General features: G+C 32.2%; 4 protein-coding genes across 4 annotated transcripts; all 4 read right to left on the minus strand.

Moving 5' to 3' along the window:
• Positions 1–5,894: 5,894 nt before the first annotated feature.
• Positions 5,895–7,453, minus strand: LOC111211919. The gene is made up of 2 exons (XM_022713264.2): positions 6,689–7,453; positions 5,895–6,437 (listed from the first exon to the last, which is right to left on the minus strand). The coding sequence occupies exons 1-2, from the start codon at positions 7,232–7,234 to the stop codon at positions 6,159–6,161; spliced, it is 825 nt and encodes a 274-aa protein (XP_022568985.1). The 5' UTR covers positions 7,235–7,453; the 3' UTR covers positions 5,895–6,158.
• Positions 7,454–10,558: 3,105 nt separating this feature from the next.
• Positions 10,559–12,458, minus strand: LOC125581854. Its single transcript, XM_048747964.1, has 2 exons — positions 11,645–12,458; positions 10,559–11,240 (listed from the first exon to the last, which is right to left on the minus strand). Exons 1-2 carry the CDS (start codon positions 12,308–12,310, stop codon positions 10,728–10,730), a joined length of 1,179 nt encoding a protein of 392 aa, XP_048603921.1. The 5' UTR covers positions 12,311–12,458; the 3' UTR covers positions 10,559–10,727.
• Positions 12,459–18,201: 5,743 nt separating this feature from the next.
• Positions 18,202–19,226, minus strand: LOC106394933 (glutathione S-transferase U12-like). The gene is made up of 2 exons (XM_013835473.3): positions 18,816–19,226; positions 18,202–18,734 (listed from the first exon to the last, which is right to left on the minus strand). The coding sequence occupies exons 1-2, from the start codon at positions 19,149–19,151 to the stop codon at positions 18,381–18,383; spliced, it is 690 nt and encodes a 229-aa protein (XP_013690927.1). The 5' UTR covers positions 19,152–19,226; the 3' UTR covers positions 18,202–18,380.
• A 5,762-nt stretch (positions 19,227–24,988) lies between these two features.
• On the minus strand, positions 24,989–26,478 carry LOC106394871 (glutathione S-transferase U11-like). Its single transcript, XM_022714825.2, has 2 exons — positions 26,017–26,478; positions 24,989–25,650 (listed from the first exon to the last, which is right to left on the minus strand). Exons 1-2 carry the CDS (start codon positions 26,341–26,343, stop codon positions 25,285–25,287), a joined length of 693 nt encoding a protein of 230 aa, XP_022570546.1. The 5' UTR covers positions 26,344–26,478; the 3' UTR covers positions 24,989–25,284.
• Between the last annotated feature and the right edge of the window lie 803 nt (positions 26,479–27,281).

The following is a 27,281-nucleotide window of genomic DNA, read 5'->3' on the forward strand; positions in this document are numbered from 1 at the left end:
CTTTGTTCATGATCTCGACCATCAACTCCTTTAACCACTTGTTTTGCAGCTTCCGTAGCTGCCATGAACTCCGCCTCACATGAAGAGAGTGCCACTGTGGGTTGCTTGCACGATGTCCACGTGATCGGCGATGTTCCTAGGTAGAACATAAACCCTGTAGTGCTTCTTCCATCATCAGCGTCTATGTTATGGCTGATGTCACTGTAACCTGTAATCTCCGTTGTTCCATCCCGTTTGAAGAAGAGACCATACTATGTAGTGCCCTTTATGTATCGTAGTAGATGCTTCACTGCTTCTCCATGACTCTCTCTTGGACTCTGCATATATCTGCTTAATACACCAACCAAAAATGCCAAGTCCGGTCGTGTATGAAGAAGATACCTTAAGCATCCTATGATGCTTCGATATGATGTTGCATCAATCTCAGGCTCCTCCTCTGCCTTTGATACTTTCAAACTCGTGTGCATCAGAACATGAGTATAGTTACATGACTCCATCTTTGTCTCGACAAGTATACCTTGAGCGTATCCTTCTTGTTTGATGTGAATGCCATCAGCTCCTTGCGTTACTTCTATACCAAGATAGTATGTAAGCTTCCCGAGGTCTGACATCTCAAATCTTCTTGACATATCATCTTTGAATTGCTTGATAACGTTGAGTGAAGTTCCTGTTACAAACAAGTCATCAACGTATATAGCTATGATCAGAAGCTCCCCCTTCTGTTTCTTTTGATATACCGCATGTTCCTTGGTGCACTTCGTGAACTCCATCTCCTTGAGAACACGGTCGAGTTTGATGTTCCAAGCTCTCGGAGCTTGACGCAAACCGTATAGTGCTTTGCTAAGTTTGTACACATGATCCTCCTTTCCTTTCTACACAAAGCCTTCTGGTTGAGTAACATATACATCCTCATTTAAGTCTCCATTCAGGAACGCAGTTTTCACATCTAAGTGATGGATCTCCCATCCATTAGTTGCTGCTAACGCCAAGAGTAGTCGTATGGTTTCTATCTGAGCAACTGGTGCAAATACTTCATCGAAGTCTATGCCTTGTTGTTGCACGTAACCTTTTGCAACTAGCCTTGCTTTGTATTTGATCACCGTTCCATCTGCATTCCTCTTGATCTAATAGATCCACTTCAAACCTATCGGTTTCACACCTGCCGGCTTCTTGACGAGCTTCCAGGTCTTGTTTTTGATGATAGATTCGATATCTGCCTTCATTGCATCGATCCAAGCTTGTATTACTGCAGCTTCGATGTAACTTTCTGGTTCACCATCGATGGTGAGCAAGAGTCTGCCACTTTCAACTTCAGCGAGTAGGATGTAATCATCGAACCGCTTTGGTTTTCTGATGTTACGACCATATCTTGATGTTACATGCGGGTCTTGGTTTGCATCGTTGTTCTCTACTACTTGCTCTTGTTCATCTGCGTCTACAGCTTCTTCTTCTTCATTATTGTTTTGCTCTTCGTGGTGTTGGTGATCCTGATGCTCATCACCAACTCCTTCTTCTGTAACATTAATATGAGGAAGCTTGAATGATCATGGTTCTTCGTCTACGTTTGTTGATAGTGTGGACCAATCCCAACTTTTCTTCTCGTCAAAGATTACATCTCTACTAACAACTATCTTCTTCGCGACCAGATCATAGAGTCTGTAAGCTTTTGAGCCGGGCTCTGTGCCTAGGTTGATCACCATCCTTAATCGATCATCCAGCTTCTTGAGATGAGGATTGTTGATTTTTGCAAAAGCTACACATCCAAAGACCCTTAGATGCTCAATGTTCGGTTTCTTAACATACAAGCCTTCGTATGGAGTCTTGTTTTCCAAAGCCTTTGTAGCAATGCGGTTTATAAGATACGTTGAATGACGTACTGCTTCTCCCCATAGTTGATTAGGTATCTTCATAGCTTTCATCAAACTTCTAGTCATCTCCATTAGTGTTCTATTTCTTCTCTCAACCACACCATTTTGTTGCGGTGTATACGGTGCGGTGAGATGTCTAGTTACACCATTTTCTTCACAAAAACGAATGAACTCAGAAGATGTGAACTCTCCGCCTCTATCGGTGCAAAAAGTCTTGAGTTGTAGCTTCGTTTGATTCTCCACGTACTCCTTGAACTTTTTGAACCGATCGAACGCTTCACTTTTCTCTCTTAGCAGCATCGTCCACATATATCTTGAGTAATCATCAGTTAAGACAAATACATATCTATTGTTTGCTGGTGTTGATGGTGATATCGGACCGCACAAGTCACCATGTACCAACTCCAATGCGTGTGATGCTCGATACTTTGCTTTAGGCGGGAAAGACTTCCGAGTTTGCTTCCCAACTAAGCAGGCGCTGCACACATCTTTCTCGTGTATCACCTGAGGCATCCCTACTGCCATCTCTTTGTCTACCATATTCTTCATGACTCCAAAGTTCACATGTCCTAGCCGTGCATGCCACGTCCATGTAACATCAGTTTCTTGTATTTGAAGACACTTCAGATATTCAACCTCCATTCGTCTTGTACAATCGGTTTGGTTGCCTTGCGACTTGTACTAATAGCCTTCCACGGGGATCTTTCAGCATCAGTAAGTCTTCTTTCATATTAACCTCACAACCCATCTCGGTTGCTTGTCCAAGACTTATGATATTGTGTTTAAGACTTGGGATGTAGTAGATATCTTTGAGTGCTCTTCTCTCCCCTGTTTTTCCGATGAACGTGATCGAACCTTTCCCAATAATCCGTTTGATCCATCACCGAATTTGACTTTGCCTTTGATGCTCTCATCTAGGTTTGAGAAGAACTCTCTCTTGCCTGTCATATGGTTACTTGCACCATTGTCAAGGTACCATATACTCGTATTTCCATCGCATTCATCAAACCTCTTAGGAAACACTCTCTCTTCGTTGAGGAATACTACTTCATGCATATATAATGCATCTGCTTCTTGTGTTTCCGTTAGGTTAGCTTCTTCTCTTAGTCGTGTAGGACAATGTGACACGAAGTGCCCCATCTTGTCGCATCGCCAACATCTAACCTTAGAGTAGTCCTTCTTGGTCTTGTTTGAAGCTTCTCCTCCTTTGTTATGACCATCAGAACCATTATACCTTCCTCGTCTTCTTCCTCTTCCACCATAACCTCCACCTCTGCCTATTCCTCGCGAGTTGCTATGGCTTCCACGACCTTGTGCATCATTCTTTACAAATATTAGCTTCGATTGATCTTCATCTTGAGTTTCTTCTTTGATGCGTTCTTCGAAAGCCTTCAATCTCCCAACAATGTCTTCGAATCCCGTTGAACTTAGATCCAACACTTGTTCTAACGAAGCTACGATGTGAATGAACTTCGTTCTTGGATGTCCCTTCAGAAACTTCTTTACCAGCTTTGATGCTTCCATTATCTCTCCTAACGCGGCTGCTCTCGATGCTAAGCCTGAAAGTTTTCCTGCGTAGTCATCCACTGTGTCTGTGTCTGCCGTCTTCAGTTTGTCGAACTCAGACATCAAAGTTTGTAACCTTGCTTCTCTCACGTGATCAGCACCTAGGTTTCAGGATTTGATAGCTTCCCAAATCTTCTTCGATGTATCATGTTCTCCGATCTGAAGTATTAGCGCTTCCGGGACTGATTGAAAGATTAGAGCAATCGCCATATTGTTCTTCTTTGCATCATCGCTCCCTGGATCAATCGTATCCCAAACTTCGTATAAACGAAGCATAACTTTCATTCGCATCGACCATACGGTGTAGTTGGTTGATGTTAACATCGGACATCGTATGTCCTTCTTCATCTCAAGACCTTTATCACGTGCTTGAGAATCGTCTCCCATGTTTTGATCGAAGTTACAACTCCTCTTGTAAACGAACTTCGAAACGTGGAGCTATGATACCAATTAAAGTTGCACAAACACAAAGATTATAAGAACTTCTCTTCTTATTAGATTTAGAAACTCTCTCAAAACTAAACCTTTCAATGTGTTTCTCTTGATGGAACATCTCTCCATGAGAACTCTTTATATAGGAAGAAGCTACATCTTTTCCTAAGGGCGAAGCTACATCTTTTCCTAATAATAATTTGGAAACATTCCTAATAATAATTTGGAAACATTCCTAAGCTCGGTATGTTTTTCTTTTTCCTTAACCCATCAAACTTCACTTTAATGAGTTAACTTGCTCTTAATTGGAATTATCCAACATAATATACTTTGCTTGTAACCACCACCAAGTCTAGGTTTTAGGATTTTTCATGTGTTACATCTAAAGAACGAAGATACTGATTTTTTTTACTGCTCAGTTTTTTTCTACTTTTGTGGCAGAGATTGAACAGTAAGCGAGGGCCTGTCTACCAGTTTCTCAAACCACAAGGCTTTGTCCTGACGACACTGCTCATCGGTACAGAGATTCAGAAGCGTACAAGGTCACTGTTTTTCTTTATTATGATAAAACTTTGGGTATGCTGTAAACAATATGCTAATAATAATATCATGTAACAAAAACATACTGTGTTCAAATTATTCAATATTTATAGAACATATTTTATTTAAACAGTGATTTTTTTTGGGGAAAATATGCAATTTAATTTTATTCAATAATTAGTATATGTTACTCATATTAAATGTGATTATAAAATATTATATCATAAGATTACATATACAAAAAAAAATTACATAATGTGTATTACATATGAAAAGTACAATTAAAACATAATTTATGTATATATAAATCCAAAAATAGAAAATGGTAGTTAATTAAAAGGTTACAATTTTAAAAACGATCTTCTATTTTGATAATTTTAAAATTATTATAAATATAAAACAAATTATTAATATAAACATGTGTAGCCTGGATAATAACTTAGAATGTGTATAACTAAAGTAAAATTTAATATTGAGTTTGTACAGAATACTATCAAAGCATCATAGACAAAGGTCATGGAACCTAAAAAAAAGGTCATGAAACACAAAAGAAGAAGTGAGGCAAATGCGAGAATAATAATAACGCAGTTCGTAGGTTTGCAACTCAGATTGTAAGGCAGGATCAAACCGTAGGAGTTAGAATTATTAAACCGTTTTTGTATATAAATTATTTTCAGAAACACACAAAACGTCTATGCAATGTGTTTAATCAGATTTGAGTTAAGAGTTCTTCAGAATTTTTGATTAAAAACCTAATTTCAGATCTCAGACAGTGATAATTTTTGTATATATCTACCATTTATAAGTGTCAGAAAGATTTTAAGTTGGGTTTGAATTCATTCAAGACCATGTTTTCGAGAGGTCATTCAAGACCATATTTGAGCAAGTATCTCAGCCTTGCATAAAGGGATGACCGAGCACACAAACACTACCCATCAAACAGAAAAAAGCTAGAACATCAAATAATAGTATTAATATTCAAAATTATTTCCAAAAAATCTGATTAATTAAATAATTAAAATAAGAAACTGTAAAATTAATATTACATCAACAACGGTAAGAAAGTAAACCTTCTATAAATTTACAACTAAAAATATTTCAAATCATGAAGGAAAATTTTCTTTCTATCACAAACAAACTTAAAAAAAACACAGAAATTAAATAGCAACAATAAATGTTAAATTTAAATTTTGGTTAAAAAGGTTGACAAAATTATTTTTGTTAAAACGATAAATTGAAGACAACAAATAAAGAACCGGTATACAAGTCGGTGGTACTTTCTTCTTTTAAAGACAAGTACAAAAATGAAACTTAATAATTTTAAAACCAATCAAAATTTATACAGTACTAATTATAAGCTTTACAATTGTTTTACATAAAAATAAATAACCAAGATAAAGAATATATATAGATCTTAACTTATAATTTAGTTAACTTTTTATTAATCTTACTAATATCCTACATAAAACTCCAATAAAACACAACAAATTATTTCAAATAGTTTAAAATTTGCATTTATGTTTATAATCTATAACAAGTTTCAGTGTATATCATATTTGTTCGTTTTTAAAATATAATATAAAAATTAAACTAATATTATAGGAAAAAATCCGGGCGTAGCCCGGAAAACCCCCTAGTATTACCTAATATTCTAAAATCAACACTCCCATAACCAATCGTGTGCCTTTTTATTAGAACTATCTCTTAATCTTTGAGCAAATTGCCTGACCAATAATGCAAATAGCATGACGTTTACGTAGTTGAGGGAACTAGAACGACGTGCATTGTCCCACTGTTTGGCGGAAGTTGCAAACGGAGAGGAAACAACTTGCCGTTCAAAGGATTGCGTGTACATACAACAACGTCATCCATTCTAGTCTCTTTCCTGAGGGCCTGCGTCAACTGTTCCACGCTATTTCCTTTGAAAGTCAAAGCGTATCCAACGGCTGACTCATCCTCCACGTGTCCGTCTTCGTCTGCAATATGGTAATATATGACCCTCCCTTCAGATTTTGGCAGCGACTCAGTCAACTAGTCAATAAAAAATCAAGAAAATGTTAAGACGATAATCTTGAAAATAATATCTCCAAAAATATATCGGAAAATTTAACTTCCCTAATCCTAATCCGATCTTGAAAGGAGCCAAGTGAAACATTAATCATAGACCCCCAAACTTTTTTAATTTATCCTAGCCAAAAAAATGTCTTTAATTTTTTTTTTTAACTTATAAGCCTTTACTAATTGTTTAGAAAAACTTCCAGTGTTCCGATCTTAATACTAACCTCTACCACGTATTTTTCTGAAGAGGTTCTAGACATAGGAGGACTTGACGGCTTCCTCTGTGGCGCGGGAGTTGTCGCCGGAGCTAGAGCCGGAGGCGCCGTTCCGACTAAGATTTCAATGAGATCAACATCCCACAAAAACGAGTCTGAACTGTGAGGTGAGTCATGCGTGACGGAGTTACGCCAAGGAGGAAGTCCACCATTGGCTCGAAGGAAGTTTCCGTATCTAGTCCTGAGCTTCACTTTCGATCCTTCTCTCACCGGCTCCCACTCTACGGACGAGCCAAGCCGATTAGGTTTCGACAATACTACTTTACGCCCCGTTGCACCGAGCAAGAAACGTTCGTTCGAGGCGGTGAGATAGTTACCGTAACAACTCCTTAAACGGATCACTTCAAAGGAACCACGAACCGGCTCGACGGTCCATCGAGCTCTCTTGTCGGAACCATTCCTGTCTTGAGTCACCGTCTCTTCGTCTTCATCCGCCATCAGATACTTCTCGTGGATACGCATCCTAATGGCTTTAGCGTTGTGGAAAAACTCCATTTGCTGATACTAGCTATGTTATTACTAATTGTGAATTACATGCAGTGTTTGGTATGTATTTATAAGTGGAGACTAAGTCCAAAGAGGCACGCAGTGACGTGAACCTTTTTCACGTGAGCCTTTTTCTATCGTTTATTTTTGAACTAGTTGAATAATGAATAGCCATGTGATGAAACGATTTTAGCCACCAGGCAGGGAAAAGTTATGCCTTTGTTTTTGAACAATGGGAAAAGTTGTGCTTAATTGACGTGTTTCACCATAGCTATGGTTTCCACGTCAGCATAGTTATATATCTATAATTTGGTGTTATCTTTTTACGTATGTTACCCTACCCCTCTTCCCCGTTACAACAGTAACCGATACAAAAGAATATAAATAAGTTAGGAGAGAATATAAATAAGTTATTCTATGGTGAAAATGAATCTGTTTTGTTTCTAACGTGTAAGTTGAATTTATATAGATAGATATATATGGTTCCAAAAATAATATATATATATATATATATAATTTATAACTCGATAACCAGGTCAGTCTCGGATAGCAGGGCATTCGGGTACCCGTTCGGATTCGGATCGGGTATTTCGGTATCGAGGTCTAGAACCCGTTCGGGTATTTCTACACTTCGGATCGGATTCAGATATTTTATGTTCGGGTTCAGTTATTTTGGGTCGGGTTCGGATATTTAGATTTTGAAAAAAAAAATTCATTATTTTTAAGTTATTGTGTAATTAAAATATACTTTTAACTTAACTGGTTTTCTAATTTTTAATAGATTAAACTATTAATAGGTTTGAAGTTAAAACTTAAAAAATAGAAATACGCTAATTTAGTTGTTGTTTTGAAATTTTGGATGCAACATTTGTTAATGAGATAAGTAATAGCTTGATATGTATTTTAAATAAGTAGAAAATTAATTTGTCCATAATTATATATATTATCTGATTTTGAGCAATGTGCAGCATTAATATAAATATTTTGAATAAAATGAGAGAGGTAAACTAGAAATAAGGGTTAAGTATACATATGCCTGAGACGGATCAGGTATTCGGGCAATTTTAATGTATTTGGATCCGAATAATTATTCGGCGGATCCATAATTTTACTATCCTTATCCGGATCCGGAGTTCTCGGATATCCGGATGTCGGATATCCTTCCAAAAATTGTAATATCCAGCGGATATTCGAATTTAGATCTTTAAAATAAATAAAAAATAATATTAATATATATAAAATATTAAAAATAATTAAAAAACAAAAATATATAATTTTTTTAATTATTTCTATGTATAATATTACAAAATTTACATAAAATTTATATATACTATTATAAAAATAAAAATATATTAAATAAAATTAATTTTTATATTTAGATATTACTATTTTTGAAATAGTTATTAATAAAACTTACGGATGCGGATATCCAGACTAAAAAATTGAGATATCTGGATCCGGCTTTAACGGATCCAACATTTTACTATCCGGATCCGGATTCGGCCCCTCCGGATATCCAGATTTTCGAATTGGATCCGGATCGAATCTCAGACTGAATCCGTGTCTCGGATGAAAATCCCAGCCCTAAGTATACATAAGTTCGGTTATCTTCGGATATCCATTCGGATTCGAATATTACCCTCCGAGTTCGGATATCCAATCTCTCCTGATTCAATACCCGTTCGGATATTTTGCTATTTCGGTTTGGATTTCAGTTCAGGTTTTTCGGATTGGATTTGGATACGGATTCTGATATCGGGTAAAATGTTCAGCCCTATAGCACACTATGTGAATCAAAATTCATTATACTATAAATTAAACAGGATTTGCAATCTATTCGTTTTTATTAATATCATTCATGTATACTATCAGAAGAATATAGGCCAACAAATTATCCAAAATGATATATATATATATATACGAAGCAGAAAATTGTCCAGTAATATATATATCATTCATCCAATTTATTGCCTGTAAGTAACAGCAAGTCAGCAAGAGATGAGATTGACGAGTGTGGGACTCTCCTTAACGCGTAACTCATAAGCCATGCCCCAATGACAAAGAGATCATAAGTCAACCTTTTACATTTGATCATGTATGTGATACGTTAAACTTCTTGTCATTTACGTATATGGTTGTCATCGTGATCATCTCCGGTAGTTAATTCTATTTTTTCTTTTAAAATAGAGTAACTCATTAATAAAACTGATTTATACTCAAACGATACTCTAGTTTAAAAGAGAAAATAAAATGATTAACAAAACAAAATAAACTACTCTACTATAGCGTGAAAAAAGAATATCATCAAGCATTTTCACATAAATTTTATTTTATATTGAGAATAGAATATCATTGGAAATGCCATGAACCATATAAGCTGGTTTAATGCCTAATGCGCTTTAAAATCATGAGATACTTTTGAGCCTTATATGTTTCCATTTGTTTTGTCTTGAATTTTAGATATCGATCTTAATTTTGGTCTTACTAATTAGGTCGGGGCATTTATCCAATTCCCAAAACCAAATCCCTATCGGGTAATATCTGATATCCAAATGGATATCCGAAATATCAGAAATGTATATATCAACTATAAATCCCTAACAATTTAGACTTATTCATTTCATCTTCATAGTTTATGCTAAACCAAACTTTGTTTCCTCTTGGACTTAGTTCTGTTTTTAATTTCTTCACACCTTTCAATTTTATTGGAGGATACATTCTTTTCTAAAGTTGCTTTGTTGAAGTATTGCTTTTCATCTTTGAGTATTTATTGCCCCACTCTTTGGTTAACAACCTATTTTCTTGTTCTTTGTATAATATTATATTGTTTAATCTTACAAACGTACACATTATTATTAGATTCATATTTTTTTGTTTTGATTCATGAGATATGATCATCCCGATCTTGTTTATTAAAGTTACACTCCGGCAGAATCACCCGAATCCAAACTACATATACCCGAATTCAACCTGAGTGTTAAAAATACACGAAAAGATTCTTTACTTTTATATCGAAATACCCGAAAACCTGAAATATCTAATCCGAACTTGAATGAGTATCCGAACGTTCACCCATATCGCTAATCAGGCATCGGTCCAAAATCAACCAAGAAAATAAAATCAAGTTAGATGTTTCAAAATTATTTGTCTACTTTTACGATTTTTTTAACTTTAATAGAAGTGATAATTCTTATGTAATCTGTGTAGATACAGAGAAAAATTAACATCCTATGCGAAATCATAAAGAACTTAAAATTAGTGAAACAAAAGATGCAGTTATATCTTTGATAAAAAATCCAGTTATATAGCTTTTAGCAAACATAAAAAGTTAACTTAAACAAAACATTTTCGGTATTTAATTCAAAAATTCAATCACACATTTTTCAAGTGGTTTATGGTTACTGTTATGGGCTGGGTAAGCGGATTCTGAGCCCAGTTCATTATTACAAAACTAATCTGCTTGCAGTCCAGAACCTTAGAGGAGTTAGAACCCAGTATATAATTAACCGGTTCCATGAGAACGCTCCATAATCTCTACCACATCAACATCCCAAACCACCCAACTCTGCGTAGCAGTCCGGTTCGGTGTATCATGCGTAACCGTATTCCTCCAAGGTGGCACTCCCCCATTGGCTCTCAAATAATTCCCGCCGTTTCTACTCCTGAGCTTCACCTTTGACCCTTCTTTAACCGGTTCCCACTCGCCCGCCGGTTCACCGGTTCGAATCCTCCTCGACTGAACCACCTTATGCCCCGTTGCTCCCAGCATCAACCGCTCGTTCGACGCCGTCAAATATCCACCGTGACAGCTCTTTAACCGGATGATCTTTTCGGAACCGGGTACCAACTCAACTCTCCAACGGGCCTCTTTCGACGACCCGTTTCGGCCCATTATCACACTCTCTTCATCATCATCTGCTACTAAATACTTCTCGTGTGCGCTGCTACGTAACCGCACCGATCTCGCATCGCGAAAGATCTCCATTGCTGATACATTTTTCTTCAAATCTTTCCTCTGTTTCAAAATCAATGTCTTAGCCATTGTTTGAATGCTTTTTGGTTTTTGTTTTTGGTTTTTAGAATTTTAAAAAAATTTAATTAAAATTTTTGTTTTGGTTTTAGATTTTTTGTCTTTGCTGTAGTTTTAGCTTTATAAAAAATGTGATTATTTATTTTAAAGTAATTCAACAAAAATACTAATAAATATATATAAGTTTATATTTTACTTTTTAAATGTAATAAATATTATGTTTTTGTTTTTTAAAAGAAAAGGTATATTAATTTGTTGTTCTTAAACTATTATACTTTTAACAGAAATTCTATTAAAAATATGTATGGATAAATAACTTTAAAAAAATATTTATAAAGAATCATACTTTTAAGTTAAAAAATATTTATAAAGAATCATACTTAACTAACCTCGGTCGGTTTTGGGGACAATGTCCCCGACATTGTCGGAGTAAACATAAGCTTCGGAGAAAAAACCGACCCAGGATCCGACCCGATGGAGTTGGAAGATCCACAATTAAATGATTTTTTAACCTTTGACTCGTTGTTTGACTCGTCGGAGACAGAAGAGTTAAAACTCGAAGCTGGCGACGAAAACCGATCCGCGAACGAAACCTTCTCGGGACTCTCAACGGTTTCTACAGACCACAAGATCCATTTCTTCGTTGCTGCCATGGTCGGCTCACGGTCGTGCGTGACGGAGTTTTTCCACGGCGGCGATCCACCGTTCCCGCGCAAATATTTACCGTTCCACGACATGAGTTTCACCGGCAAGTCGTCTCTGATTGGCTCCCAGTTGCTCTCGTGCTCAGCCTGACGAAACGGCGGCGTTTGGATGACTCTCTGGCCGGTCATGCCAAGAAGAAACGACGAGTCACTCGCCGTTAAGTACTTGCCGTAACAGCTTTTGAGACGGATGAAGTTAGGCTTACGTGGCACCATCTCCACCGTCCACACTGATTGCCGTGAGGCTCCGTCTGAGCTTTGACGGACGGTTTTTTCGTCGTCAGCGGCGAAGAGGTACTTTTCGTGACAGCTCCGTAATCTAACGGCGGGACTTTTCGTGAATAGCTCCATTTTTTTTTGTAGACACGGCGAAAGTTTTTGTTATGGTCGTATCGTTTGTCGCTTTATATTGTCCAAGTATAACCATGTCATAATGTTTAACGCGTAGATATGTTAGGAGATCACGATCGAGTTTTCTTAGTTACATACATCACTTTCATTAAATTATTATTCTAATATATGATGAAATTGCCAAATGAATTTCCAGGCTGTTGATCATAAGTCTTCGCGACCAGGTCAAGATGTTACGCTGGAAGGTACATTTTGTTCCCTTCTAAATGATAGTAGTGGTAATTTGTGATACTTTTATATCTTCCAAAGCTCTTTCTAATTTAGTTTGTACGAACGGTTTGATACCTGATTAAATAACAATAAAAGATTTAGTTATACTTCAAGTTGTTGTAGATCTTGGTATCACTATATCTAGATATGTCCAATATGGTAAAACCGAACCGTACCAAACCGAACTAACCGAAATAGACAATATGGTGTGGTTTTGGTATATATACCACATAAACCGAATGAATATGATTTTATAAAAATCGTAGGATTTGGATATGGTTTGATTTATAACCGATTAAACCGAATAAACCGAACAAAACCGATCAAAAATAGAAACATGTAAATATGTACATATTTTATAACTCTATTTGTTATATAAGTTATTATTTTGTTAGTAATTATTACCATATTTTTATAGTAATAAAAAATACTAATTTGAAAAACACTTAAAATATAATTAAATAAAAATTTATCGCAACTGAGGTTTCTTATTTTTTTAATCTTCTTCTTTTAATCATTTTACTTTCTTTTAGCATTGATTAAATTGAAGTGAAAGTTATAAATTTGATGGATAATAACTAAAAAAAAAAATTCACAATCTTTTTCTTATTTATAAACAAACAGAGTTTCACTCGAAGAAGCATGACTTTGATGAACACTAAATATGGAAGAGTGGAAAAACTTTTCTTTCATACTTCTCTTTTGTTTTTTATTTTTATTTTCAAAATTTCGAGCTTTGATTTAATTCTAGATTTGATTATTTCATCTGAAGTTATAAGCGTATTTTTTTTTGTTCTTTTATTTGAAAATATAATATTATTTTAATAAATGACCGGATGACAATATGACTCTAAAATTTATATAATATGATCCCAAACTAAATAATTATGTTTTGGTATAAAACCGAATAAACCGAAAATCGACGGTATATAAACCGAAGTAAATATGAATTTAGAATGGTAGTTATATTTTACTAACCGAAATACCGAAAAACCGAAAAAACCAAACCGATATCCGGATTGAACACCTCTCTATATTTATCTTATGAATTTTAAATTTGAAAAATAACTGCATGCTTTCCACTTATAGCTTGGGCCATTATATGTGCTGTGCTATGTGTGTTTTGAGGTTGAACATCTCAAACAGCCCATTTGAATGGATCCGACCAAAACAATTATAGCTTGGCAAGTATTGGTCGGAGTACAAGCCTATAGTACAAACGGTAAAATTTGAAGTTTAGAAGGGTTCATGATCGAATTGGAGATATGTAATCACACAAACATTATTACATGACTCCTCGAGATAGATGGCCTCGGTATGCAGATTCTGTTGTACCGGACTAGGCGGATCAAGCTAACTGATGAATATTCGTGGATTCTGCAGAAAGGATCAAGTGAAACAGATTTGAAAACCTAGTTTGAATGTGTTCTATTAGTATATTTGGAATAAAGCATGTATTTAACAATATAGATTAGCTAATTTAAAGTAATGATATCTGGTTTGAATATTAACAATTTTTAATTTGTGTTATCACTTCTGTTGTTATCCTGTTCCAATCTGAATTGGATAAGCATGTAGCTTATCTTTGTGATTTCAGTGATTTTAGAATATTTTGCCATCTGTGTAAATGTTTTGTAATGCTCTAAAATTAAATCATGATATGTTCTTTATTTTTAATTTGATAGCAGAAAAATTGGACCAAACATATATTTTCTAAAAGATATGTGAAAAAAACAAAAACTACACTGGTATGAAATGTACGGGTAGAAAAGAAAATAAATATAATCTCCACCATGAAACTTGAAAATAAATATATATGTAACTACACTATAACTATGAAATTGAAATTAGAATAAATCTAATGTGTTTTTCTTTTATAGTAACTACTAGATTCTGACCCGTCCTTCTTTTTAGAAATTTAATTTTCATATTTTTTGTTTTTTTTTATAATTATATTTTTGTTTTTATTTGTAATCATATCTGTGTATAAATCTTAATCAAAATCTATTTTATAAAATAATAGTCATTTAAAAGTTGACGGCATACGCTCAGTTCTTTGTAATCATATTACCCGTATGCTCGTTTCTTTGTAATCATATTTGTCGGTTCTAGATCTTGACCCGCATGTATAATGTTGGTTTGTAATTTTTTGTTTTTTTAATGTAAATAAGTAACATTTTTGTAATTTTCTTATTTGTTAAAGAAATTTAATTTATATGTTTGTGTATAATATTTTTTAAATTATTAGTAAGAAATTTTGGATAATTGTATTGAATTTGTGATGTTACATAACTATACAATTGTGTCATGGTCATTTCACACATTAATTTTGTACTTTATATTTAAAGAATGATTAATTTTTTAAAAAATAACAAAGTTATAGTTACAATTGTGTGTTTGGAATGTCAATATATATTGGAATATGTGTTTGGAATGTCAATATAAATTGGCATAAATTTAATTAAAACAAAGTTGATTTTTCTAATGTTTTTGTTTCTTTGGTATCTAGACTTATAGTCACTTACTATTAAAAATATATATATTGGCATAAATGTTTCTTTGGTAACTGACGTGATATATTAATTGATTCTTGTATGAATAACTGCATTAATATATTTTTTAATCAAACTGGTCATGGTGGTTAATGTGGCGGTTAACCGATTATTAGGCATGTATATGTGGTGGTTAGATTCAGAAATTAAATTTAATTGCAGTTATATTTAAAGGGTATGTTTTGCTGAAATAATAGTTGGACACAACCTTTTATCAATATGTCATGCTGCTGTTTTAATAGAATATATATTTGTTTGTGCAGTATGGATTATGTTACATCTCTTCAAGATTTTGATGTCTTTATATATGCACTTAATTTCCTCATTTGAATGACTAATCATTCTACAGAATTCTAAGCAGCACGTATTTTGTTCTTGAATCATGTCAAGTATCACAACGATCTTATTGCTCATGAAGGGATTAGTTTCCCCAACCTTAGGGGTTGAACAGCGAAGCCGTACTGCTGCGGTATTTAAGGTTTGGTTTCGTCTCACTGCAAGAGACTCAAAATCAATTACCTTGTAAAATAGATTTTAAAGCAATGTGATCTATCTAGTTAAATATACATAGATGTCATTTATGGAGGTAAGTGTTGATGAGTCTAGACAAACAACTGATCCCTAGTATATATGAATTAAATTGTTATTTTCTGATACTAATGTTAAGAAATTGTTTTTCGTTCATAACTTTATCATCAATAAATAGAAAAACTCACAGCAACAAACATGATTAGTCATTAATCCCACAAATAAAAACAAAGTATAGTTAGCATAATATTTATTGTATAATTTGTATTCATATTATGAAATATTATATATACTAGGATAAGACCCGCGCCTTGCGCGGAATTAAATTATTATTTTTATTATATTTTGGAGAATGAAACAATAGTTTGGCTTCATTTGGATTAGGGGTGTTCAATCCAGATATCAGATTGGTTTCGGTTCGGTTCGGTTTTTTTCGGTATTTTGGTTAGTAAAATATAACTACTATTCTAAATCCATATTTACTTTGACTTTAATCTTTCACATACTTTTGAAAGATTTCAACTGGACAACTAAATTGATCAGCCAATCTTGTTGCTTTAAATCATTAGTATTTATATATATATATATATATATATATATATATTATTTAGTTTGAATATTTATTAAATAAAAAATCATATGCGTTATATTTTATGATCATTTGTAACTTATTATAACAAAAAAATAATCTATTGATCACAAAATTTTCAGAGTGAGAATCTTCAAATTTCTAATAATATATAGACGTTTTGAAAAATTCAAAATATAACATATAAGAAAAAATATAAATGTTTTTATTATATATTTAATGTGATTTTTTAATATCTTTTAATAATATAAAATTTAAAAAAAGAACTAAGATACCAAAATTGTTATCAAATATTTATTATTCATAATAATTAATTTTCATATATACGTTAATCATATTAGGTAATTTCGTAGCTTCTAATTAAGGAAAGTGCAAAAAAAATTTGGTAGATTATTTATCAATTCGAATATTCGATAGTTAGTTTAATAAAAAATATAATGTAAGTTAAGATGGACCAACCTATTTTTTTAAGAATAGTATATTTTATATAGTCATTTATTAAATGAGAATTTATAATCATACAATTCTATGATCATTCATATCGTTTTATAACTGAATATTTAAATCAACGATAACAAAATTTTCAATGTGAAATCTTTAATAAGTTTATAATTTATAAATGTTTTTGAAAATTCATTGAAAGTTTTAATATTAAAATATTTATGTAATCTTATGGTATATAGTTTAATCTATATATATATATATATGTTTTATTATTAAATGATATTTTTTACTCATATGGTTTTAAATCATGTGTATCTTCTTATAATATTAAATAAAAGTTCATATTAATACAATTTTATGATCATTTGTAACTTATTATGACAAAAAAAATAATCTATTGATCACAAAATTTTAAGAGTGGGGATCTTCAAATTTCTAATAATTTATAGACGTTTTGAAAAATTCAAAATATAACATATAAAAAAATAGAATTTTTTTTTATTATATATTTAATGTGATTTTTAATATCTTTTAATAATATAAAATTTTTAAAAAGAACTAAGATACAAAAATTGTTATCAAATATTTATTATTCATAATAATTAATTTTCACATATATGTTAATCATATTAGGTAATTTCGTAGCTTTTATTTAAGGAAAGTGCACAACATTTTTTGGTACATTATTTATCAATTCGATAGTTAGTTTAATAAAAAGTGTAATATAAGTTAAGAAGGACCAACCTATTTTTCTAAGAATAGTATATTTTATATAGTTATTTATTAAATAAGAATTTATAATCATACGATTCTATGATCATTCATATCATTTTATAACAAAATATTTTAATCATCGATAACAAAATTTTCAATCTGAAATCTTTAATAAGTTTATAATTTATAAATGTTCTTGAAAATTCATTGAAAGTTTTAATATTAAAATATTTATGTAATCTTATGGTATATAGTGTTTAATATATATATATATATATATTTATTTTATTATTAAATGATATTTTTTACTCATATGGTTTTAAAATCATGTGTATCTTCTTATAATAAAAATGTTAAACCATTGATCATTAATTTTTAACATAATAATTTTAATAGTTTTAGTCATTTATCGTCGTTTTTAAAAATTCAAAATATAACATATACGAAAAAATCTAAATTTTACTTTTATAGCTAATTTGATTGTTTAATTTATTTTAATAATATAAAATTAAACAAAAAATGATGGAGGAGATATAAATTGTTATCAAATCTTTATTATTAAAATCATTAATTGTCATATATATATTAGTCATTTATGGTAATTCCGTAGGTTTTATTTAAGGAAAGAAAATAACATATCATATCATTATATCATATAGTTTGACCAACTTATGTATCTAACAACATATAAAAATCGAATGTGGACCTACTTATTTTTCAATTGAATGTAATTGACTACCTAATTGAGTGTCACCTATGCATTGGGGCCTATTTTAATTAATACAAAATTGAGGTTACATCTTTTCAAATGTTTCTCAATTAATATATAGGGGATTACATGTCTCGAAAATAGTAACTTACAAACAACATATTTTTTAAACAGTCTCGGAGAACATAAATCAGAAACACACATTCGCCTCCACTGCATATATAAATGCACACAAAAGATTTTCATTTTCAGAACATCTTCTCACTAGACATTGAACTTCTGTTTGGCGAACCCGATGAACTCGGCAACGGTTGGCATGTAAGGTTTCACAGCTTCATGTGCTCTGAATATCTCAGCCCACTGGACCAGGCCCGGTGTTGTCTCTGGACTCAAAAACTTCATACCGGAAAACGCCTCGATGACAGATAGTGGACCCAATATGGCGCCACATGCAATGTCGATGTACCCAATGTTTTGGCCTCCGAAGAAGTCTCCGCCTTTGTTGCTCTTCTGAAAACCCTCCTCCAACGCCGCTAGACATTCTATCAAACTTCCCGCTGCCATCATCCTCCCGGCTTCATCTTTCGCTCCAGCCGCCGCATCAATCGATTCAAAGCACTGCACCATGTTCACAACATTATACACATATTCCACAACAGTTATATATAAAGAAACAAAGGTATTGGTGAAACTTGATACATTTCCGTCAACGAAGTGAGCCCAAAAACGAGCAGCGGCACGATCTTTAGGATCAGAAGGGAGGATGGAACGCTTGGAGGGCCATGATTCATCGACGTACTGAACAATGTTGAGAGACTCGCAGATTGAGACGTCACCATGGATAAGGACAGGGACTTTCTTGTGGATTGGGTTGGATTTGAGAAGAAGATCGCTCTTCGAGTTCAGAACATCGGCTTCTTCTATGTACTCGTACTCAACGGACTTGAGGTGTAAAGCGACTCGACCCCTCAAGGCGAATGGGCTTGACCATGTTCCAAGCAGCTTCACAGTACTGTTCGAACCATTCTGAGCCATCTTAGTTTTGTGTTTTTTTTTCTTAATGAGCTATGTATCGAGAGACGAAGTTGTCTGTTTTCTTGTTTTTAACATTTGAGTTTTGGGTGAGTATTTATAAAGGAATAATATATGTTTTTCATATTTTTCTTAATTCAAAGGTCGTTCTAGTTTTCCTTTTGTCAAAAGGTTAAGATTTAATTTTTGACTTGAGACAAGAAAATAGCACTAACAAATTTGATTTTAAATCCTAATTAAAGATTAGTCATGGGAAAATAAGGTGGTTTCAATTTGACCGGCACTGGACGACGAAAGTGTCAGGATTGATTGTTGACTAGTTAGGTTTTTTATTCGAATACGATCATCCTTCAAGATTATTATGACGGCTTCAAATTCTCCTAGGTTTAATCCAACACCTTAGGGTACCGGTTTCTCCGCTACCACCCACAAAAGCACTTTTTGCGGTTAGTACTGGTTATTGGCGTTTTATAACAATCACTTAAACTGTTTTAAACAATTTCAAACCATTATAAATCTCATAAATTCAAAAGTTAGTTCCAGTTAACGTTTGCGGTTACGGATGGTTGCGTGTAAAAAACAATATAAATACAAAAATAAAAATATTCAATAAAAAAATTAAATTGGAATTATAAAATACTAAAATATATCTATTATATTTTAATTAATATTATAAATTTTTAAAATAAAAGTATTATCTATAATTTTTAAAAATTTTAAACTAAAACTTTCTAAATATAATTATTATATTTATTATAATATTATGATTTTTGATATTTTTATAATTATATAAAATGTAAATATTTTAATTTACTATTTAGCCAATGCTGCATTTGGTAGTTAACCAGTCATAAGTATCCCGCAAATGCACCAATTTCTAACCGTAGAACCAGTCGTACAAATTTCTTAAAACCGCTAGAAACCACAACCACCCGCATCCGCAACCACTGCGTTTCAACCAGCCAGACCCTTAATTGATTCGATCACTAAAATTATTTTCAAATAACTACGTTTGTTTCAGATTTTAATAGAGCAATATAAATTTTTACCCGCGTTTTAAAACGCGGAACTAATTTTTGATTTATAAAAAAAATTACTTCATGAAAATTAAAAGTTTTAACATAATTTATGCATTTTTAATCTTGCATATAAGTTATGTTTAAATTTATGTACATCATCTATTCCAATTCTCAATCGGATTAATATTTTGGATTTTATATGAGTTTTTTATTTATATATTTAAAAGTTAGATGAAAATAATATATTCAAAATTTATTTTGAAGTTTATTTTTATATCTTTATGTTATATTTTCTAATAAAATTGAATAGAATTTAAAATATATTAGTGTGTTATGTAATACGAGAAATAATTTGTTATACTTACAAAGAGACAATCAGTTTAACTCCCATCATACTGGTAACTGAAATAAGAAAATCTGATCTTTACCTTGTTTTGTAGTATTACTCTAAATATTTTATATATTTGAAGAAAAAATCTGCATTCTTGTAAAACCAATTGTAACCCAAACCACCACATAATCAAATACTACAAATTTTCTTGTTTGTTTTTGTTAAAAATATTGATCTTGTTTTAAATTTTCATTTTATAAGTTAATTTTTGATTAATATCAATTTTAATATTTTCTACTATTATATTAACTTTAAGAAACTAGTTTTATTTGAAAAAATGTATGTGGTTTTATTTATACATGTACTTAAATTTAGTTTGAAGTATAAAATAATTAGTGCAATAATTTATTTATTTATTATTTAGTTAATATTATAATTATACTTATAGAAAATGTGAAGATATTAGTTGATTTTAGTTTTACGTTTTATAATTAAAATTTAATAGGATACTAATTTAGGATAATATTTTAACATTGTTACAAATTTCTTTTTAATAAGAGTCTGTTACAAATAAAATGAAAAATATATTTATAATTAAAGTCAAAAGAGATTATAAATTATTTGATTTTTAGATTAATTACTTAAATGCCATTTGAAAATATTTTCATTAATGAAAATATAAAAATCTAATATTTAAATGACATTTTTCGTAATATAGCACATAAATAATGCAATATTGAATATATAGGTACTCCTCTTTCATAACCGATTTTTCTTTTTTACACAAACAATTATTTTGGTAATAAACATAATATTTTAACCTCTCACATTATAATTAGGTTATTAATGAGTGAGAAACTACCAATTGGTAATGTCTTCATTCTTCATTGCTACACTTTTAATTCTATACATTATTTTGTTTTGCATAATTGTATTTTATAAGCCAGACGCATCAAAATTTTAAACCGAATGTAACTGCTATACTTACGAAAAATTACGGTCATATATCAAACAAAATTAGTTTGTATCAATTTGATTGAATCCCATATTTATAAAATGGTCATAAGCCTAGATTGACACCAATATATTGTTGAATAGTTAATAGAACTTATAAATTATTTACTGATGGCATCTTCATCAAGAGTTAGTGTATTTTGGATTGTGCATTCTGGATATATTCGCCACCAGCCGGGGGAATGAACGTCTAATTGCCGTTTTTGTAAGTATCTAGTCGCCACTTTTGAACAGAAATCAATATATGATTCAATCTGCGACTAACTAGAAGTCGCACAATAAAGATAAAAAACAATGTAAAGATAAAACTAATTTTATGACTTTTCTAGCTTGTTTGCTACTTTCTTTTGATCATTTAGCATTTTGGCAGGATGCTTCACGGAAAAATATTTACAACATACACGGGTAAGATGATTTTAATTCCGCAAAAAAGTGATAATATTAGATTCATGTAATGGTTTCACTATGTCAAATATATATCATAGACATACGTAAGAAATAAAAACAAAACAAGGTGGAAATGATTAGTCCATAACATTTTCCTCTAATAGTTTTAAAACTTCTCAGTCCATTGATATTTTATCTTTTATTTCTTCTCTTTTATAATATACACTACAAGAAAAACGCGTTTTTATAGCGGACGAATAACGCTATCTAACGATAGGATAGCGGTTTGTTAAGCGCTGTATCATCGCTCGTCATAATAGGTCTAACACTTTAGATAGCGGTTTTCGCACTGCTATCGTTTTATGATATACCATAGCAGTTTTATGCATGCTATTAAATATTTTTTTTTAATAGCGTATTTTATGCGTTATTGTTTCTCTTGTAAAAAATTAAAAAAAAAAATTGAAAATAATAAAATTATTTATAGAAATTGTAATTTATAAATTTAAATTGATTTATAAATTAAAATTGTATTACAAAAATCTAAATCTAAATAAAATAAAAAATCCTAAACCCTAATTAAAAAAAACCTAGATCTAATCTTTTCAGCCACCATTGTTATCTTCTCCGTTCCAGATTCAACTTCTCATGACACTTGCGGTCGTAACACTAAATAGAAGAGGACAAGATACTTTGGGGTTATCCTCCTGCAAATAGAAGTAACGAGCATTCAGAGAGTTCAAAAACCAATGCAATGGAGACTACATAGAATCAAAAGAACCTTGTTTTCATAGGATAGCTTCGAACCGTCTCCACCTTCACATTTTTTTCCTCTTCCTCTTCTTCTCACGACATCCTCCTCTTTCTTATTCCTCGTCGTCTTACGTCGCTTGTCAGATCTCGGGAGGTCTTCGTAGGGAACCTCCTCTTTACCACCGAAGTACCATACTTTCAATCCGATCTCCTCGGCTCCAGCCCACAGTTGTCTACCAGTGTTCGTCATCGTCCTCGGTTGGATCGTTCAGACGATTGGCTTGTTGATGTCATCTACGGAAGGGTTCGATTCATCGCCACAGGAAGAGGAGGACTGAGAGCATCAGTTGAAAAACAGGGAGGGAGTAACCATAGCGGAGGAGAAGTCGATCAAAATCAATGGGAGTGGTGAAGAAGGAGAAAACATCGTAGAAAAAAAAAGGATATGGAAAGACTTTATTTTCTTTTTGTTAGATCTGGAGTGAGTTGATATGTTTCGTTAATGAGAGGATAGATAAATGAAAAAGAGAGAGAACAAATTGTGGCCTTTAGATTATATTTCATCAATGGCCATAGATCTTTGAGGTGAAAAAATTAACCAATAAGAATGAAGGTTGAAGATTGATAAAGGATAATTTTAACCCTTAGATTAGAATTAATCAATGGCCATAGAAAAAAGCAACTACAATTCTTATAAATTCTTTAATTTGCCTAATTTTAAAGATAATATATTATAAAAATTTAAGAGTTATGTTTATGATTTTGAATTTATTATTTTGTTTTATGCTTTAGAGTTTAGATGTTTCTGATTTTGAATTTGGTGATTTTTTAAATGTTTGAAATTTAAGGGTTATGTTTATGATTTAGGGGTTTGGAGTTTTGAGAGTATAAGGGTTAGATTTTTTATAAGTGTTATCTTTTAGTTTTTCTTTTATTTTATTAAAACTTGAAAATATGAGATTTGAGATTTTGAGGTAAGCTTTAGTGTTTATGTTATTAGGTTTAGATATAGGATAAAGGGTTTAAGGTTTGAAAATATGTTAAAGATTTAGGGTTTGAAATTTAAAGTGAAACTAGATTTTGAAAATATAAAATTTTAAATTTAAACTTAACATTTAAAATCAGAATATGAAATATTTGAGATTCAGGATTTGTTTTTATAGTTTAGTGTTTAAAAATATGTTTAGAATTTAAAATTTTGTTTAGGGTTTACGGATTCAAACAGGTAAACATAACGTTTTGAGTTATGTGCTATTAAAAATATGTTATCATAGCGTTTCTCACCTGAAGTGCTATGTAAAGTATGTAACAAATTTTTTTAAAAAATCGGTCCAGCTAAAGATAGCGTTTGCATTTCGGAAACGCTACCTAAAATTAAATGATATATCAACCATAGCATAAACGAAAAAAACGCTATCCTATTCCGCTATAAAAACCTCTTTTTCTTGTAGTGATAAGTAGTTTAATAAATATTTTTATTTCAAAATATAATTTGTTTTCACATTTCAGCACAACTTTTTACTTATTAAATTTTGTAGACCAATTAAATTATAAAAAGTGGTTTTCACAGTAAAAAGTGTGAAACTGATCTCAATTTTTTTTTTGTTTCAACCCGCTAACTACATTTACACCCTTACTCATTGAGTTTTTTTTTTTTGCTAAAAAAATAATGGACATGCCCTTACTCTTTGAGTTGATAAGTTTAATCTGTATGGCTAGGACCTATTTATCATTTCTACTATTTTCCATCTCGTATTTGGCTTAATTTGAGGGAACGGTATAAATATTCTTCGCCATCTTCTTACCCTTTTTGATGTTTCAGATAAGGAGATACTACGACTATGGTTAATGGTAATTTAATGGCCAGTCTTAAGCACATGCAGAAAAACATTTGCTTGTGGCTCCAGATTTTATAAACCTACTTAAAATATAGAAACACTTGGATCGAATTCATGCATGTCCTACGATAATTGGGGTTATTACGTGATATACAAAGATGTTATGAATTAGAAAAAGCTCAGTATATTTAGTACGTTTGACTAGTTTAGTTGGCCCATAGGAAATTATCAACAATGTCAGTGGAATTCCATTGTCTTACATTCATCATGTCATCACTAGCTAAGTGTATTTATTAGGTTGAATCATGGATTTTTCCCTCCAAATGATGAAATGTGGCAAAGCTTTACTGCTCAATGAATTTTACATGATATTTCAATCATAAATCTCTACATTTACTAATAGTATATTGTCAAAAAGTGAAAAAAAAAACTGTTTTCTTGAATATTGATTGATTTTACTAGCTCACCGCATAATGAAATCTAATAGTACCTCGGATACATTCAATGAAAATTTAATTTAATTACCAATTAAGAACGTACTCGTTTTTTTTTCTGACAAAGAAGAACGTACTCGTTTTTACGGGACACAACTGATTATCTCTGCAATCCATGTAAAATGTAACAGATAAAAACTTTTCTCAAAAAGAGAAAAAATACAAGAGAATATTTTGTCCGTGCCTTTAAATTAGCCGAGTCTATATTTTATTCAGCGATCTCGATTATTAGAAGCATATGATAATATACCCGTCGTCTAGATTTCGGTACATAAATATAATTTATATAATCTTTGGTCTTCATTTAAAGATTGAAGTATTGAACTTAAGCCTAGCAAACTCGACCAGCTTTTCGATATCGGGCATGACAGGCTTGACTGCTTCATGGGAGTAGAATCTGTCTGCCCAATGGAAAAGACCTGGTGTCGTTTCTGGATGTATGAACTTGACGCCGGTAAATTTCTCAAGAACCTTGAGAGGACCCAACATCGATCCGAAACCAATATCGATGAATCCGATGTTGTCTCCTCCAAAGAAGCCTCTTCCTTTGCTGCATTCTTGAAACGTTTCTTCCAATAGAGCCATACACATTTCTAGTTTTTCTATCGCAGCCTTTCTTTCCTCCTCGTCTTTTGCTACCGCCACTCCATTGATTGATGTGAAACACTATATCAAAGGTCAATACGATTGTTTAATTTGATTATTTATTCAAGTTACTACAAAATTCTAAACAAAACAATACTCCTAGTAACAGTGATTTATGTCCTCTCGACCACCAACTCGCCAGTTACCAATGTGGAATTTTTAATATGTCCACTCGAAATAATTATTTTTTATAGTCCATTCTCGTTCTGAATCTTAATCATAATCTCAATGTATATATACCACAATTCTTTTAAAAAAGGTAAGAGAATGTGGGATTGTAAGCTTGGCTATAAAATATTTAAGGTCTTCTAAATCTCAGATTCAGTTCTGGTAGTAAAACAAACATGTCATAAAAATAAGATTGCTCATGGATTCATCATGACTTACGTGTTCGTCGATGTAGACGTCCCAAAAGCGAGCTACGGCACGATCAAATGGGTCTGAGGGAAGGATGGGAGGACCAGAGAGCCAAGTTTCATCGACGTACATGACGATGTTGAGAGATTCACGGATTGGTTTATTGCCATGGATGAGTATAGGGATCTGTTTGTGGACGGGGTTGTAGTTTAACACGCTCTCCGAATTTAAACTATCTTCTTCTTCAAGATACTCGTACGGTACACGCTTTAGGTTAAGTGCGATCCGAGTCCTCAGCACGAAAGGGCTAGGCCATGCTCCTAATAGCCTTACGTACTCTTCACTGATTAGACCCATTACACTTTTGGCTGGTTTATACCTAAGAAGTTTTATAAGTTGGTTTCTGAAAACAAGAGAGATGATCAAACTTGCAGCTGTTTTTTTGTGTTGGATAAGTATTAAACAGCTGTGGCTTGATGAGGTTTGGTCTCTGCGTTTGGCCTCAATATATATATGCACGAGCTCGTATTTTATTTTCTTAGATTTCGGTACGCATGTCAGTCAAATAAAGCTTCGCTATATGCATGTGCCTCATAATAATAAAAGTACATAAATTAATTGGTCAAAAAGAAACAATACAGAATTGATATGTTTGGGTAGGTAGGAGATTCAAAGAGGCGAGAGAGTTAAAGAAAGTGTGATGAGTCCCGTTTAGTTGCCTGATTTGTACCGTTATTAAACAGTAGGGCCTAGTAGTTGCAATTCGGTGTATATCTTTCATTTTCTTGCTAATTAGTTGGAATCTTGTGCATACTTGAAAATGCGACGTTAAGGGAAAAAAAAGTAGTTGGAAAAATGGGTTTTATCTTTTTACACATTTGGTACTTGTTTTCGGCTTATATTAATTTTTTAAATAATATTTCTTTGTAATAACATATGGTGAGCTGAATAAACGTTTTTTGAACTGAATAAAATTTTTTGAGAATTAAATTAAAAGAATTGAATAAACTTTTTTGAGAATTAAATTAAATTTACTGAATAAACTTTTTTGAGAATTAAATTAAATTTACTGAATAAACTCTGTTTTCACTTTTGACTGGTGATTCAAGATAAGCAAAGTCAACATATCATATTCTCATCTTTTCCAAAAGGAAGGATACGAAGCGAGGATTTTTACAGAACTGCAAATTCTTATGGAGAAACAAACCTCTGCTGCTTAAGTCAAAGAAAAAAAACTTCTGCTGCGGAAAATGATTAACGTCATGAATGACGAGTATGTTCCTTCTTGCTTGCGA

The sequence above is a fragment of the Brassica napus genome, chromosome C2, assembly GCF_020379485.1.
Source record: "Brassica napus cultivar Da-Ae chromosome C2, Da-Ae, whole genome shotgun sequence".
Classification (NCBI taxonomy): domain Eukaryota; kingdom Viridiplantae; phylum Streptophyta; class Magnoliopsida; order Brassicales; family Brassicaceae; genus Brassica; species Brassica napus.

Bases quoted from the DNA above. Each gene is read 5' to 3' on its own strand.
- LOC111211919 (XM_022713264.2), bottom strand. From the start codon at position 7,234: ATGGAGTTTTTCCACAACGCTAAAGCCATTAGGATGCGTATCCACGAG. The intron at 6,438-6,688 runs GTTAGTATTAAG...TTTATTGACTAG, and splicing joins CAGAAAAATACGTGGTAGAG to TTGACTGAGTCGCTGCCAAA.
- LOC106394871 (XM_022714825.2), bottom strand. From the start codon at position 26,343: ATGGGTCTAATCAGTGAAGAGTACGTAAGGCTATTAGGAGCATGGCCT. The intron at 25,651-26,016 runs GTAAGTCATGAT...CCTTTGATATAG, and splicing joins ACGTCTACATCGACGAACAC to TGTTTCACATCAATCAATGG.
- LOC125581854 (XM_048747964.1), bottom strand. From the start codon at position 12,310: ATGGAGCTATTCACGAAAAGTCCCGCCGTTAGATTACGGAGCTGTCAC. The intron at 11,241-11,644 runs GTTAGTTAAGTA...ATTTTGAAACAG, and splicing joins TGTCCCCAAAACCGACCGAG to AGGAAAGATTTGAAGAAAAA.
- LOC106394933 (XM_013835473.3), bottom strand. From the start codon at position 19,151: ATGGCTCAGAATGGTTCGAACAGTACTGTGAAGCTGCTTGGAACATGG. The intron at 18,735-18,815 runs GTATCAAGTTTC...AACATGGTGCAG, and splicing joins CTCACTTCGTTGACGGAAAT to TGCTTTGAATCGATTGATGC.